Source organism: Recurvomyces mirabilis, assembly GCF_035927965.1.
Source record: "Recurvomyces mirabilis strain CCFEE 5264 chromosome Unknown scaffold_5, whole genome shotgun sequence".
NCBI classification, from domain to species: Eukaryota; Fungi; Ascomycota; class Dothideomycetes; order Mycosphaerellales; family Teratosphaeriaceae; genus Recurvomyces; species Recurvomyces mirabilis.
The window spans coordinates 1,070,732-1,084,889 of NW_027041939.1; the positions used below are offsets into that span (position 1 = coordinate 1,070,732).

General features: G+C 48.1%; 4 protein-coding genes across 4 annotated transcripts; 1 reads left to right on the forward strand and 3 right to left on the reverse strand.

Annotated features, from left to right (window-relative positions):
• Positions 1–110: 110 nt before the first annotated feature.
• On the reverse strand, positions 111–2,237 carry LTS14_002752 (uncharacterized protein; the record flags this gene model as incomplete). Its single annotated transcript, XM_064835458.1, has 1 exon — positions 111–2,237. One exon carries the CDS (start codon positions 2,235–2,237, stop codon positions 111–113), a length of 2,127 nt encoding a protein of 708 aa, XP_064697393.1.
• Positions 2,238–2,629: 392 nt separating this feature from the next.
• LTS14_002753 (uncharacterized protein) lies at positions 2,630–4,021 on the reverse strand (the record flags this gene model as incomplete). The annotated part of the gene is made up of 4 exons (XM_064835459.1): positions 2,630–3,019; positions 3,076–3,326; positions 3,375–3,615; positions 3,662–4,021. 4 exons carry the CDS (start codon positions 4,019–4,021, stop codon positions 2,630–2,632), a joined length of 1,242 nt encoding a protein of 413 aa, XP_064697394.1.
• Positions 4,022–4,307: 286 nt separating this feature from the next.
• Positions 4,308–6,045, forward strand: LTS14_002754 (uncharacterized protein; the record flags this gene model as incomplete). The annotated part of the gene is made up of 2 exons (XM_064835460.1): positions 4,308–5,774; positions 5,833–6,045. The coding sequence occupies 2 exons, from the start codon at positions 4,308–4,310 to the stop codon at positions 6,043–6,045; spliced, it is 1,680 nt and encodes a 559-aa protein (XP_064697395.1).
• Positions 6,046–11,824: 5,779 nt separating this feature from the next.
• Positions 11,825–13,898, reverse strand: LTS14_002755 (uncharacterized protein; the record flags this gene model as incomplete). The annotated part of the gene is made up of 3 exons (XM_064835461.1): positions 11,825–13,184; positions 13,299–13,605; positions 13,664–13,898. 3 exons carry the CDS (start codon positions 13,896–13,898, stop codon positions 11,825–11,827), a joined length of 1,902 nt encoding a protein of 633 aa, XP_064697396.1.
• Between the last annotated feature and the right edge of the window lie 260 nt (positions 13,899–14,158).

A 14,158-nucleotide genomic window follows, 5' to 3' on the forward strand; every position in this document is an offset into this window, starting at 1 on the left:
TCAACACAGTTCCTTCTCTCCTCATCACCATCTCGTGGCCACTTTTTCATCCCGCTTGGATGGAAGACCTATCGACATTGATGTAATTGGGACTACGATACATCTAGAGGTCACTGGGTCCTCTCAAACTCCCGACTAATGTCAAAGATCTTCGCATCAGTGCCACTGGCTCCGAGCAAAGTAACTCCAAATGGCAACCTTTGGCCACTCTCTCCGTCATTAAACCCAGACCGCAAGGCCAAACCACACAAATCCAAAACATTTCCGAAGTGCGTAAACTCGCCACATCTTGCATTCAAAACAACGGGATCTGCCTCCATCTCAGCCACCGTGGGGTGACACGGCACAGTCGGCACCAGAAGGACGTCAATCTTCTCGAAAACCATCGCAACTTGTCGTGTGCATGCTACTTGCACATGCTGATCTTCATAGACCTGCCAAGGCTGCGTTCCGCGCGCCAGAGCCTTGCCGAACAGCTCACGGAGCGCAGGATGTAGCCTCTCGTGGTTGTCGCCCAAAAATTTGGGACCAAGACAAGCTATCCGCTCGTTGAGTAAGGCACCTTCATATAGTAGTTTGCTTCCCATGTCGAAGGGAGCCCAGTCTACTACCTGTGCTTTGCCGCCTGCACGCTCCATTCTGGCCACCGATTTCGAGAAAAGATCGCGGTAACTGCTAGTACAACATTGCAGCGCACTTTCTGGTGGTACGCCAAACGTAAAACCACCAACCTTCGGCCCACGAAAGTCGACATGCCACAGCGGTAGCGATTGTTGCGACTTTGCGCATGGATCCGACTCATCTGGGCCTTGATCAGCTACTAGCCACACTGCCCGCGCCTCTTCGACTGTGGGTGCAAGAACAGTGATGGTGTCCAGACTCCTGCATGCTGGTACAAGACCCTGAGCTGAGAGTGTGCCTTTGGTTGGCTTAAATCCCACGATGCCATTGAACGCGGCTGGAACACGGCCGGAGCCTGCGGTGTCTGTTCCCAGGGCAAACGTCACTAGTCCAGCACCAACAGCGACGGCAGATCCCGACGAAGAGCCGCCCGATATGCGATTGTGATCATACACGCTGCGTGGATAACCAAAGGGTGATCTGCAGCCTGACAGACCAGTTGCTAGCTGGTCCAAGTTCGTCTTGCCGATGAAGATTGCACCGGCGTCCAGCAATGCGTCCACAACCTTTGCGCTGCGTGATGGCGTGTAGGTGTACTCGTCACAAGCTGCAGTAGTCGGCACACCAACCACGTCGATGTTATCCTTGACCGCGAACGGCAGTCCATATAATGATGGCAGTGGCTGGTTTGCAAATTTGTGCTCTAGCTGAAGCGCCGCCTGAAGGATGTCGTCCGAACGTTGCAGATATGTCCATACAGCTGGGTCCTTTGCCTGGTACTCCTGGATCCGCAGGCAGACATGCTTAACCACTTCCGATGGCGTAGCTTGCCGACCGATGTACTGTGCTCGCAATGTTGGCATTGATAGATCTCCTTGAAAGCCTGGTGGCGTCGTCGGTGGAGATATCATTGTTTGGGGGGCACACTTGAGTAGCTCTTCTGACGTGCCGACGTAACCAAACAGACCGTCGTAGGAGCACATCATATCGAGTGATTTAGTAACAAAACTGGAGTCGAAGCCGGATGTGCAGTCGGTCAACACGCAGCATTCGAAGCCACGGTCGGCTGCCTCCCGGAAAGTAGTATTCACACAACACTCCGTCGTCACGCCAGCAATCAGTAAGTGGGTTATGCCACGAGCGAGCAGTGCCCGGTGAAGAGTCGTGTCCCAGAACGACCCTTTGCCTGGCTTGTCGATCACGACCTCTCCAGGATGCGGTTTCAGGTCATCGATGATGTCGTGCCCATACTCCCCGCGGATAAGCAAGCGACCCATGGGACCTTGGTCGCCGATTCCTATTGTGTGATGACCTGAGGGCGCAGAAGTCTGCCGAAGACGTTTCGCTGGTGGCAAGTCGGAGAGATCTGGTTGGTGGCCTTCCCGGGTGTGCAGGACATGCATACCCATCTCTCGGACTTTGCGGAGGATTTCCTTCGTCCTAGGTACAATGCTGCGAACGCTGGCGAAGACTTTATCGTTGCCGCACTGGATGGCTCCGAAGCCATTAGGATCTAGAAAGTCCCTTTGCATGTCGATAATGAGGAGAGCAGTCGACTCCGGTCGGAATTTGAAAGCATATGGACGTGCCGATGCGAGTTCCATCGTGACAGACATGGTACTAAAGGCGAGTTAGCGATGCTTGTGGGATGGCAGTACTGCTATGACCTACTGTCATTATATGCAAGCGCCTGTGCCAAATTGGGCATTATCGAGTTTAGCTGCGGCCATGAGATGCGCCCGACCACGACCTTTGCGCCGTCTCGCCAGTCGCCGTCGGGGAACGCATGGCCAGTAGATAAAGCTCCTAACGAGCTTGGAAGCTTGATACGAGCCATTGTGGGGAAGCGCCAAGGAAGCCGACCACCAATTGCAGCCACTCGATATGAGGGTCACGGCAGATACGCCTGAACGAGTGCTTGTACAAGCCGACAATTCAAAGCACCGTTCGTGAGTGCTATCGAGACCAAGGTTTCTATCTGTTCTCGGATCAAGACGAGGCTTATAAACTACACTAGCACTGCTGACAGCGGTAACCGTGCTGTCTCCTGCTCGGTCAGACGACTTCTGGCCAGTCGTTGGTAGACGTAATCACCAGCTAGCACAGCTTCGTACTTAGGAGTCTCGCCTGCTGGAACGCAACTTTCGAGGGGATGCAGCATTGTATCGTACGAAGGGCCAAAGAAGAATGGCACCGAGTACCTCTCTTGCCCAGTTGTGTTTAGCACACGATGGACCGTGGAGATGAATGCGTCATTGCTCCATCGTGCGAGCATGTCTCCTATGTTGACTATGAATGTTCCTGGTACTGGTAGCGCCTGGATCCACTCGCCGTCGACGTTCAATATCTGAAGTGCTGGCTGCTTGCCTTGTAGAAGGATGGTGAAGCACTCGATGTCCTACGAAGCCGTTGGTCAGAATCTTCAACTTTTACGAGCAAGCGGCTCGCGCCTACCGTATGTGCTCCAATGCCGAATGCATCTGGATTGTCTGGTGGTTGAGCTGGGTACTTCAACAGCCGCAGCATCGCACCAGGTGTCTTTACTAGCTCATCAAAGTGATTTACTGGGAGCTGCAGCACTCGAGCAAGCAGCTTCACTAGTCGGCGGGCTAGCATCAGGATTTCTCCATAATACCTTGCTACGCTGTCCTTGAACCCGACCTGCGATGGCCACGCATTCGGACCTCGCATCATGCCATCGATGACTGCAACACAGTCAGAATAGTTTCGACTGATTCAACATGGAGAACTACCAGATGCATGCTCCGAGCTATCTCGCTGGGGGTCCAGTTGAGGCTCATATCCGCAATTGAAGGCCTCGTTGAGATCAGCCATCTTGGTTTCATCCGTGCGGACCTCGGCGATAGGCTCGTATCCTCGCAGGATGGTGGATTTCTTGTAGTTGATCTCGTTCTTAACCTCGAGCGCCTGGTTGAAAAATTCCTCGGCTGTATCAAATATCGAGCTCGTTACGGCGTCACAGACACCATGGTCCTGCTGACGAGTTAGCTGATGCTCACATCGCACAAAATATACTGACTTTGATGTAGAAGAACCCGACTCGGGTGCACGCATCGCTGAGCTGCTCAATGATCTCGCCTTCCGTTGCAGCCAAAGAGATTGTTGGGATCTCCGAGAACTTGGCCTTGCGTGCAACATTCCCAGCAAGTGTTCGCTTTCCTGATCTTCCAATCAGTTTCGGCGCCGTGTATACCTCCTCCAATGTCATCCATACTCCCTGAAAAAGATACAAATTCTGACATCCTTCCTCAAATGTCGTGTGGCTGATGCGAGAAGAGCTGCCAGAGGGGTTGTGGTCACAAGACTCTGCAGGGAACCCTTCAAGCTTCAAGACGGTCCGTTGCTTCCACAACTCCTCGATAAATGTGCTCAATGCCATCGCCGAGTCTCACGAGTCAGTCTCGCCGCTCTGAAGTTTTGGCCGCCGGCGGCCGTCTTGGCGTCGCTGCAGGCACTGATAAGCCCGATAAGCGCCATATCAGCCTTTTCACCATTCCTGGTAAACCACCTCGTGGCTGTGGATCTCGTTGTAAGTGCCTTACTCGGGTCTGTTGATATGGGTGTCGAAGATATCGGTTTGGCATAAGAAGGTAGGTCGATTCCTGCACTCCGAGCATGTTCAGCGTAGCCATCTTTCCATCCCATCTCTCTGCAAGGTCACAGCCATGACTACAGTCCTTCGCCAGAGGTTCAAGACCTCCAAAGGCGAGCTCAAGAAGAAGAGCAAGCCTTCCGGCTGGGTCATACCGCGGCAGATTACCACCTTCGCCGACCCGGACAGGTGGTCGAACATCGATGCCGATGTCACACCAATCGCCCGAAGGACCTGGACATCATGGACTATCCTCGGTTTCTGGATATCAGATGCCATGAATGCCCAGGGTTGGCAGGCGCCATCCTCCATCATCGCGGTGGGCTTAACGTGGCGTGAAGCGGTCTACTGCATCATCCTCGGCTCTGCCATCGACACCATACCGCTCGTCTTGAACGGTGCCATAGGAGCACATCTTCATGTTCCCTTCCCAGTGGCCGCAAGGTCAAGCTTCGGCTTCTACTTCGCTCGCTTTGCTGTTGTTGTGCGTATGATCACTGCACTGTTCTGGCACGCTATACAGACCTGGACCGGCTCGACCGCCATGACGCAGTGCATCCGCGCAATCTGGCCCAGCTATCTAGACATACCGAACCACATCCCAGCGGCAGTCGGCATCACCACGCAACAGATGGTTTCCCATTTCATCTTCTGGTCTATTCAGTTCCCCATCCTACTGACTCCGCCTCACAAGTTGAAATGGTTCTTCTGGTTTAAATCCTTTGTGGTCATCATCGCATCTGTCGGCACGGTCATTGCAATGACCATGAAAGCAGGCGGCACTGGCGATATCTGGAAGCAAGAGTACACGGTCAATGGTAGCCATCGTAGCTGGATTATTATGTCCAGCATGATGAGCATCACTGGAGGCTGGGCGACCATGGCCACTAACGTCGCTGATTTCACACGGTACCTCGACAAACCCAAGGGCGTGTACTGGCAAGGTCTCTTCTTGCCACTCATATCAATCATCTTGGGCCTTTTCGGCATCATTAGCACGTCCTCGGCCAAAGTCGTCTATGGCGAGTACATATGGGACCCTCTTGCCCTCGCAGCACAATGGCATGGTCCTGCCGGTCGCTGCGGTGCTTTCTTCGTCGGCTTCACCTGGTGCGTGGCTCAGATCGGAACGAACTTGTCTGCAAACGTTATTAGTGCGTCGAATGACTTAACAAACCTCTTTCCGAAGTATATCAACATCCGCCGGGGTGTCATCATCATCACCGTCACCGCGGGATGGGTGATGGTTCCGTGGAAGATCGTCCACTCTGCAGAATCACTCTTGAACTTCATGAGCGGTCTGTCCATCTTCTTGTGTCCGATTGCTGCCTTGCTCGCCACGGACTACTGGCTGGTGAAGAAGAGGAACATCGACGTCCCAAGCCTCTATCGAAGGCACGCTCGTTATCGATACTGGCATGGTATAAACTGGCGGGCAGCCGTTGCCTTTACTGTCTCGGTCGTACCGAACGTGCCCGGCCTTGCCAAAGCCGTCAACCCCAGTGTTAGCATCTCAGCTGGGATCGAGCACGTGTATGATGTAAGTCTTCGCCTTCACGATCTACGGAGTCGCTGACGAGACCACTGACGCTTCTCAGATGAACTACCTATACGGCTTCACAAGCGCAGCCTTCCTTTACTGGTCGCTTTCGTATTACTTTCCTGCGTCGGAGACCATCATACCAGCGAGTATCTACGAGGACATCATGGTCATTGACGGAGCTGAGTACAAGAACGATGGGATCCGCACTCCTCAGGAAGTTGTGGAGAAGGACGAGAAATTGCCATACACAGCTATTGGGCAAGTCTGAAAATACTAATGTAAATCGGTCCTCTCTGTACCGCCGTCATGAGTTCTTACCTTCTTGCAAGCAACGAAAGGCCGTTATTATCGTAGGCCTATACACCTCTACGTGTGCTTCATAAGAAACAACGTCTATCTTATCTCATCGCTCGCCTATATCGATCTACATATGTTCCTCTTCAGAACATGAGGACCGCACTCATATAGGCCAAAACTAGCTCCGTGATCCCTCTAGTGCACGTTCTCGACACCTTTAGGCTAGGACTGCAGCACACGTGAATAATCTCAGATTGGTAATGTTTCAGACAGCCGCCGTGTCTTAAGCCTCGAATGCGCTATCTGTCCAGTATGTTCTCTTCTAGCCTTACAAAGCGTTGACCTCGTTGTAGAAGCCGGTAGGCTTCGCATCCTTAGACGTCGAAGAAGTATAGCGAATAGTCTGCTACCTCACCTACGCTAGCCGTAGTACTATTCGGCGACGTTAGATTTAGAGATTGCTACAGTCGGTCAAGTCCGCTATTATACCGTTCTTAGTATTAGCGAGGAAAGAATAATCCTCCGAAGCGTACTATCTAAGCGCTATACTCGAGGTCTTAGTAGTAAAGGATAGAATAGGACTAAAGAGTAAGTTAAGAAAGCTAAATTACTCGCTTAGACTACAACTAAATAGCAGTAGAGAGGTTATCTAACTTATATAAGGCCTAGAACTATTATATACCTATAGTATAAAGAGGTTAGAGTATATTAGATAAGTAATTTCTAAGCGATAGGTTAGGTAAGTAACTACTCTAAGGTTTAACCTTTCGGTAGGTTAGTAACTTAGGTTAATTATAAACTACCTATATAAGAAACGTCTATTCTCTATATATAGGAGATTTATATAATAGTCGTAATTACCTATAGAAGTTATAACTTAGATTATAGTTATTAGAGGTAACTACAACCCTAATCGCTTAATTACCTAATAATAAAGTAATCCCTTATATAATTATAGATTCTAACTACGTTAGGGTTAGGGCATATAGTCGCTATTCCTAACTTTATAGGATATAGGTGTTACGGACATGTGATATAGGGTGTAGAATAAGAGAATAGGGACTAGTTATTTTAGCCTTAAAGGAAAGCGCTAAGGGCGCACCCGCGAATTACGTAACTAGCTATCTTTACTAGACTTTAGACAGACACGTAACTAGCTATCCGACTAGACGAGGGGTCTGGCGGACTAGTAGCTAGTTGGGAACACGAATCTCCTATATATATAGATAAGCCCTTTCCTATATAGATAGTTCGTATTCAACCTAAGTTACTAACCCGCCGAAGGGTTAAACCTTAGAGCAGTTACTTACCCGACCTATCGCTTAGAACTTACTCGTCTAACGAGCTCTAACCCCCTTATACCGTAGGTGCATAACATTTTAAACACCTTAGCAATTTAGGCTTCAAAACCGTACCCGAGAAGTGTAAGTTCTTCTATAAGGAGGTCGACTTCTTAGGCTTTATCGTTAGAGTTAATAGCATTCGCATAGATCTAGAGAAAATTAAGTTAATTATAGAATAGCCTAAACTAACGATAGTCCGAGATATATAAGCATTCCTCGGACTAGCTAACTATAACCGAAAGTTTATTAAGGACTACTTAAGGATAGCTACACCCTTAACTAATCTAACGAAAAAGGACATCTAATAGAACTAGACGCCGACATAGGAGCAAGCTTTCTAGAAACTAAAAGAAGTTAGTATATCTGTACTAATACTCGCTATATTCGATCTAGAACGAGATATTATTATCGAAACCGATGCCTCCGACTTTGCTATTAGTACTTGCCTTATATAGGAGTATAATAGAAATCGATACCTAATCGCGTACTTCTTAAGGAAGATAACGCTAGCGGAATAAAACTACGAGATCTACGATAAGGAACTACTTACGATCGTCGTAGTATTACGATACTAGAGAATATACTATAAAGGAGCTATAGGACTAACTATCTACTCGGATTATAAGAACCTACAATTCTTTATAACTACTAAAGATCTTTCGAGACGATAATGTCGATAGTTAGAGCTACTTAGATAATATAAGTTTAATATTATTTATACTCTAGGAAAAGATAATAGGCGCGCCGATGCGCTAAGTAGACGAAGCGACTATACGGAGGGCAACGAGCCTAAACTAAAACAGGTGCTAAAGGTTAATAAGGACGGAAGCCTTAGTACAAAGACTTAAGAGTTTAACTTAACTCTTCGGGTTCTACGGGACGACGACGAAGAATTCCTAGTCGAGCATAGTAAGTATAAGGTACCGCTACTTAAGGAGAACGACTATATATAAGATTACTATAGTAGGGAAGACTCCGGTTACCTAGGTATTGCTCGAATAATAGAATATATTCGACGGAACTTCGCCTTCTTAGATATAAGACGAAAAGTCTTAGAATATATTAGGAAGTATATTAGTTATAATAAGAATAAGTCTTCGCGCTACGCGAAGTACGGCAACTTATAATTTCGGGAGCTACCCGAAAAACTATAGGAAGAAGTTATAATAGACTTTATAACCGATCTTCCTAAGTTACCTAACCCGGTAATAGGAGTATACTACGACGGTATCCTAGTTATAGTCGACGGGCTAACTAAGTATATATACTTTATTCCCTATAGTAAGACGATTACGGCCCCGTAGTTAGGCTGCCTTATACTCGATCGCCTTATACGCTACTACGGGATACTAAAGGTTTTTATTACCGATAGAGACACTAAGTTTATATTAAACTACTAGAAAACACTTGTCGCAGCAATTGGACTTAAATATAAGCTATCTACAGCATTCTATCCGGAAATAGACGGCTAAACCGAGAGAATAAACTAAAATCTCGAGCTATACCTTAGGCACTATATAAACCTAGCCTAAAATAACTAGGTAGAAAAGCTACTAATAGCGTAGGTTATACTTAATAATAATGTCTCCGAGACTACTAGCGAGTCGCTATTCTACGCTAATTACGGCAAGGATCCGAACCTATTTATAGAACCGCGCAAAGGACTAGTATCTAAGGAAGCCTTAGTTAAGGCCTCCGAACTTAAGGACGTCTACGGCAAATTACGATAAAATATCTCTAAATCTTAGCGAGCTCTTATAAGGACAAGATTTAAAGCCTTAAAAATAGCGCCTTAGCTAAAGACGGGGGATAAGGTATACCTTCTAACGAAGAACCTAAAAACTAAGAGAGGAACGAAGAAACTAGATTATATAAAGGTCGGACCGTTTCTAATCGCTAAGAAGAGAGGCGAACTTAACTACCGACTCGAACTACCTAGGGATACTAAGGTATACCCCGTATTCTACGTTTCCCTCCTCGAACTAGCGCACCTAGACACCGCGCTCTAAACGACATTCTACTACGAATCCTAAGAAAACTAGGAGTAGGAAGTAGAAGAAATCCTAGAGAAAAGAGGTTAGGAATATTTAGTTAAATAGAAGGGATACCCTAACGAAGATAATACGTAGGAACCTAGGACTTACCTTAAGAATTGCTAGGACCTCCTACGACAATTTTAGGACCGGAGAAGCTAATCGCGTTATTAATAAAGTTAAGCGAGGACTATACGGCCGGCGACAACCCTACTATAGCATCGGCTATAGGATAGTCCTCGTCGCCTAACTCTCCCGTAGCTTCTATCTCCGACTTAAGGTATGCGGCCTTTATCTTCGCTCGCTTATCCGCCTGCTTTAGAATTTTCTTATTCCGTATAAGACGACTAAGGATTATAGATAACTCTTCCTCGTCCTTCTCTACCTTTTTCTAATACTCCTCGCGAGTACGATCTAGTAACTCCTATAATATGTTTACGTGCGCCCTAGGCGGACGTACTCGGAACATCTTAGGCGGGAGTTCGATTCTATTATAACGCAATAGTAACTAGAAAAGAGATAGCGCTCGTAAGGGATTACGGTAGACTCCCCGTACTATTATATTTCTTAAGCAAGGCGAAGTCGATTCTTAGTTATAAGGGAACTTATCTTCGGATAACGAACTTTAAGGTTATAGGACCCCGCGATTACTTATAGACTAGGCTAGAAATCGCGCTAAACTATATTAGACCGATTACTACGCGCCGGCGTAATAACAATCCGTTAAGACGATAGGCTACTATAAGGATATAGGACTATAGACGGGGGATAATATTACGGATATAGAACTTAATTATTAGTAACGAGTTAGGAACTAAGACCTAAGGCTAGCAGACTAACTTTAGGACTAGATATAAGATTACCTTATTACTAGGTAATCGAATAATCCGGATTATAATCGCTATAGGTAACTATAATCGGGTCGCAATTACTATTAGTAATCGCGACTATATACGAATCTCCTATATATATAGAATAGACGTTTCTTATATAGGTAGTTCGTGTTTAACCTAAGTTACTAACCCGCCGAAAGGTTAAACCTTAGAGTAGTTACTTACCCGACCTATCGCTTAGAACTTACTCGTCTAACGAGCTCTAACCCCCTTGTACCGCAGGTGTATAACAGAAACGTAGAATATTAAATATACTTTAGTATTCTTAGATATTTTAAGTTAGTAGTTAAGTTTGCTTCGTTGTTTAGTAATTAGAAATAGTCTAACCTTTATATAATCTAGTTTCTTTATTCTTCTCTTAGTTTTTAGGGTTTTTATTAGAAGGTATACCTTATTCTCTATCTTTAATTAAAGTACTATCTTTAAGGCTTTAAACCTTATCTTTATAAAAGCTCGCTAAGATCTAGTAATATTTTATTATAATCTATTATAGATATTTTAAAGTCTAAAAGCTTATATAAGAGCTTCGCTAGTAGCTAGTCCTTCTTATAGTTCTATCAATAACGAGCAAGAGCGACGTTGTTGTCCTAAGTCCAGCTAATATCACGGCAAGCTTCGTGCTTGCGGCGCAAGCCAAAGTCAATTCCCTTAGACGTCGGGCATGTGTCGTAACAACCACACTTACTTTCCCATCAACGCCTGTAAATTTGATCGAGAAATTCGCAGGACATAGCTGATCTGGGTAGTGAGCAGATGCAAGAGCAGCGGATAGCTCGTTTGGCCATGCGAAGGGATCTTAAGATAGCTTTCTCGAGGTCCCGCTATCATACTTACATACTACCCTATGATGTAGGGACGAGTTGCGAAACGGCCGTCAATTTGCTCCCATCACAATCGCACGCGCTGCTGTATGCTGCACGTCCTCGGTGGTGCTACGATGCTACTCGCTCTGTTGATCGTCTTTCCAACACTCGCTATTGCGCCAACGTAACGTACAATAGCAGCTCTATCCCTTACAGCAATACCGTGAGCACCTCTCTCTCTCTCGCAGCAATTCGCACTCGCCATCACCTGTCGTTGTGACATCCACCGGAGCCAAGAGCCGGCCCACTGGCCCAACTTTCGCTTTTGCCTCTACTGATTAATTGAGATGTCGAGCGGCGGAGTCGGCAACTATGTGATGCAAGGATGTGGCGTCACGAGCAGCCTCCATTAAGACGAATCCTCCCAAATCGATGGCGGTGTCGTCTGTTTGTGCTCCAGTAAGGCGAGACGGGGTCAGTGCTGACATTGGGACAGGTCGAGCTCCTCTACTTCCAGCAATGACACATCCCAGGATACGCGTGCGACGACTCCACTGTCTGCGAAAATCTGCCCGTTGGGTCCAACAATCGCAGCATACCATTATCAGTCAGGTCTTGCCGAGAACGAGCAGTACTGCTATACACACTATCCATGCCCGTACGCTACGGCTAATATGTCTACCGCACTCTCTGGTAAGCACGGTGACCTCCAGGCTGCCATAGACTCTCACTATGGCATTGCCTGTCTGTTTTGAGGTGCAAAGCCGCCGGCAAGCTATCCAAAGCATTCCAAAGCTCCTGTGCTGTGGCACAAGCCGCGTATACGAATCTGTCTGGTCTTAGAACAACATAGGTTGCTCGGACGCCTACCTCACGCTGGATCTTAAACGGATCATAGTGTCTTGGGGCAGGTCGGTTGCGGCACAAGCGCTCATCTGCGGCGAATTCGTCCCCTGAAGCAATTCGGGCGATGTTTGCCGAAGATGATAGGGCATCTGGGGATTCGGCTTTTAGGTCATGGATTAAGACGGTGGCTTCGTCTTCCCGCAGTCTGCCGGCTGTTGACTGGGAGAGTCCGTGGATTTCCTTCAGCGCACATTGAGCTTTATCCGATTGATCTACTAAGAGCAGGATTTGGAAAAGCCCTTCCTTGGATTCCGCGTAGATAAGATCATCTGAGAAGACGATTTCGTTGGTAACGAGATTACGAGCATAGACTTGAGGGAGATTCAGCCCACCCCCAAGGTTCGGCACGAAGGGCATACCATCTTGGTACTTGTACCTAATCATGCCCTCGGCTCTTGACCCTTTCTCGAAGTATCTTCGCCAGCTAGGGTTCAGTTTGATAGCCCAAAATATCCAGTCCCTAAGGAAGGCCTTCCATGGGTCGCCATTAGTGACGAACTCGCCGTTTCTGATGGTGGATGCGAGCGAGTGCTCAAATTGCTGCTTCCGTTCCATGTACCAGGCACGGAGGAGCTCTTCGTGATCCGAGTCAGGCTCACGGTATAAGTGTGCAAGCCGCCAAGCCAGCGCAGATGCATCTCGAAACCCAGACGCGATACCCTGGCCGCCAAAAGGCGGGAACACATGCGCCGCATCCCCAGCTATAACGACTCGGCCCATTGCCCACATGTTACAGCTGCGGGCGAGGAAGCTGAAGGGTCGCGACCGTAGTGTTATGATGCAGTCTTCCGGATAACTCACTTGAAGAGGAAGTCCATACCGGCGGCCCGGATGTGTGATGTAAGGATATATGATCTTACTAGTCTTCGCAAATGTCGCCATTTCGACTGGATCTTCGCCGGCCTGAACTACGAATTCGAACCGCCAAAGTCGGTCTGCGGGCGGACCGAATCGACCGCATACTGAAGGCCGCAAGGGGTTGCAGAGAAATCGGAAATCAATGGGGAAGAAAAGATCGTACACCTGTTCGGGAGTGTACCCCAGCTTCCAGAGAGCAAAGTCGGGATGGGTATCAGGAGTAGGGAGGTTTATTTGCCAGTTTAGCGCGACCCACGTCTCGTCATAGTTCGTTCTACTTTGACGTCAGCAACACGATCTATCCTTAGTATTATGCTTTTGGATGACCAACCCTTCACATCGGTCCATTGAAATCCCCTTTGGTTCAAGGTATTTTTTTCTCACATACCCAGTCTTGCCATCTGCACCGACCAAGAACGGCGCCCGCAGTCTGACTGTGGAACCCGAGCGATCAATGTATTCAACTCTCACTGTGTTGGCGTCTTCGGTAATTGATGTGAGCGTCGCTTCTGACCTCAACTCTGAAAAGGGAGATTGGGCAATCACGTCCCGGATCGCCCTTTCCAGCTCTGGTTGTTTGTGGAAAACAAAACCGACATGGCCAGTGCCGCCCTCGCTAGTGAGGAGATCCGTCGTGAGCATTGGTGTTCTCGACAAATCGTGCCCTGTTCCACTAACGAAGTGGAAATTATAGCCTACGATCAGACCTGATCAGCCAGGCGTATGCCGAAGGCAGGGATGGAGAAAACTCACACGCTCCAATCTGAGTGAAGACGCGATCGTACATGCCGATCGCCTGGATCAACCGGATCCCATCCTCGTCCAGCGCAATGCCACGAGGGTCAGTGGTGATGTCGGCCTCGCGTTCAAGAATGACATTTGGGACGCTGAACTGATGTAGCAATGCAGAGAGTAGGGCACCTGTCGGGCCACCACCGCATATTATCACGCCGGTGGTCTCACAGGGCAACTCGGTGTCGCAGCTCATTGTCGTATATGAACAAACGCCAGACTGTAACAACGGGTGTCGACTGGGTGGAGTGAAGCGTTTAAGAAGACAGATCGGGAGTGTGGCCGCATCATTGCAAGAACGTCAGCACGCATAGCGATCGCGGGCGGTCGAACACGCTGAGATGTTCTGTGCCCGGTGGGGTCTACGTGGGACGCACGAGATTTGCACGAAAGTGGACCTGGTGGAGGTGGGGTTATGAGGACTTTCGCATTCGTGAACTCTTGCACGACGGTGCC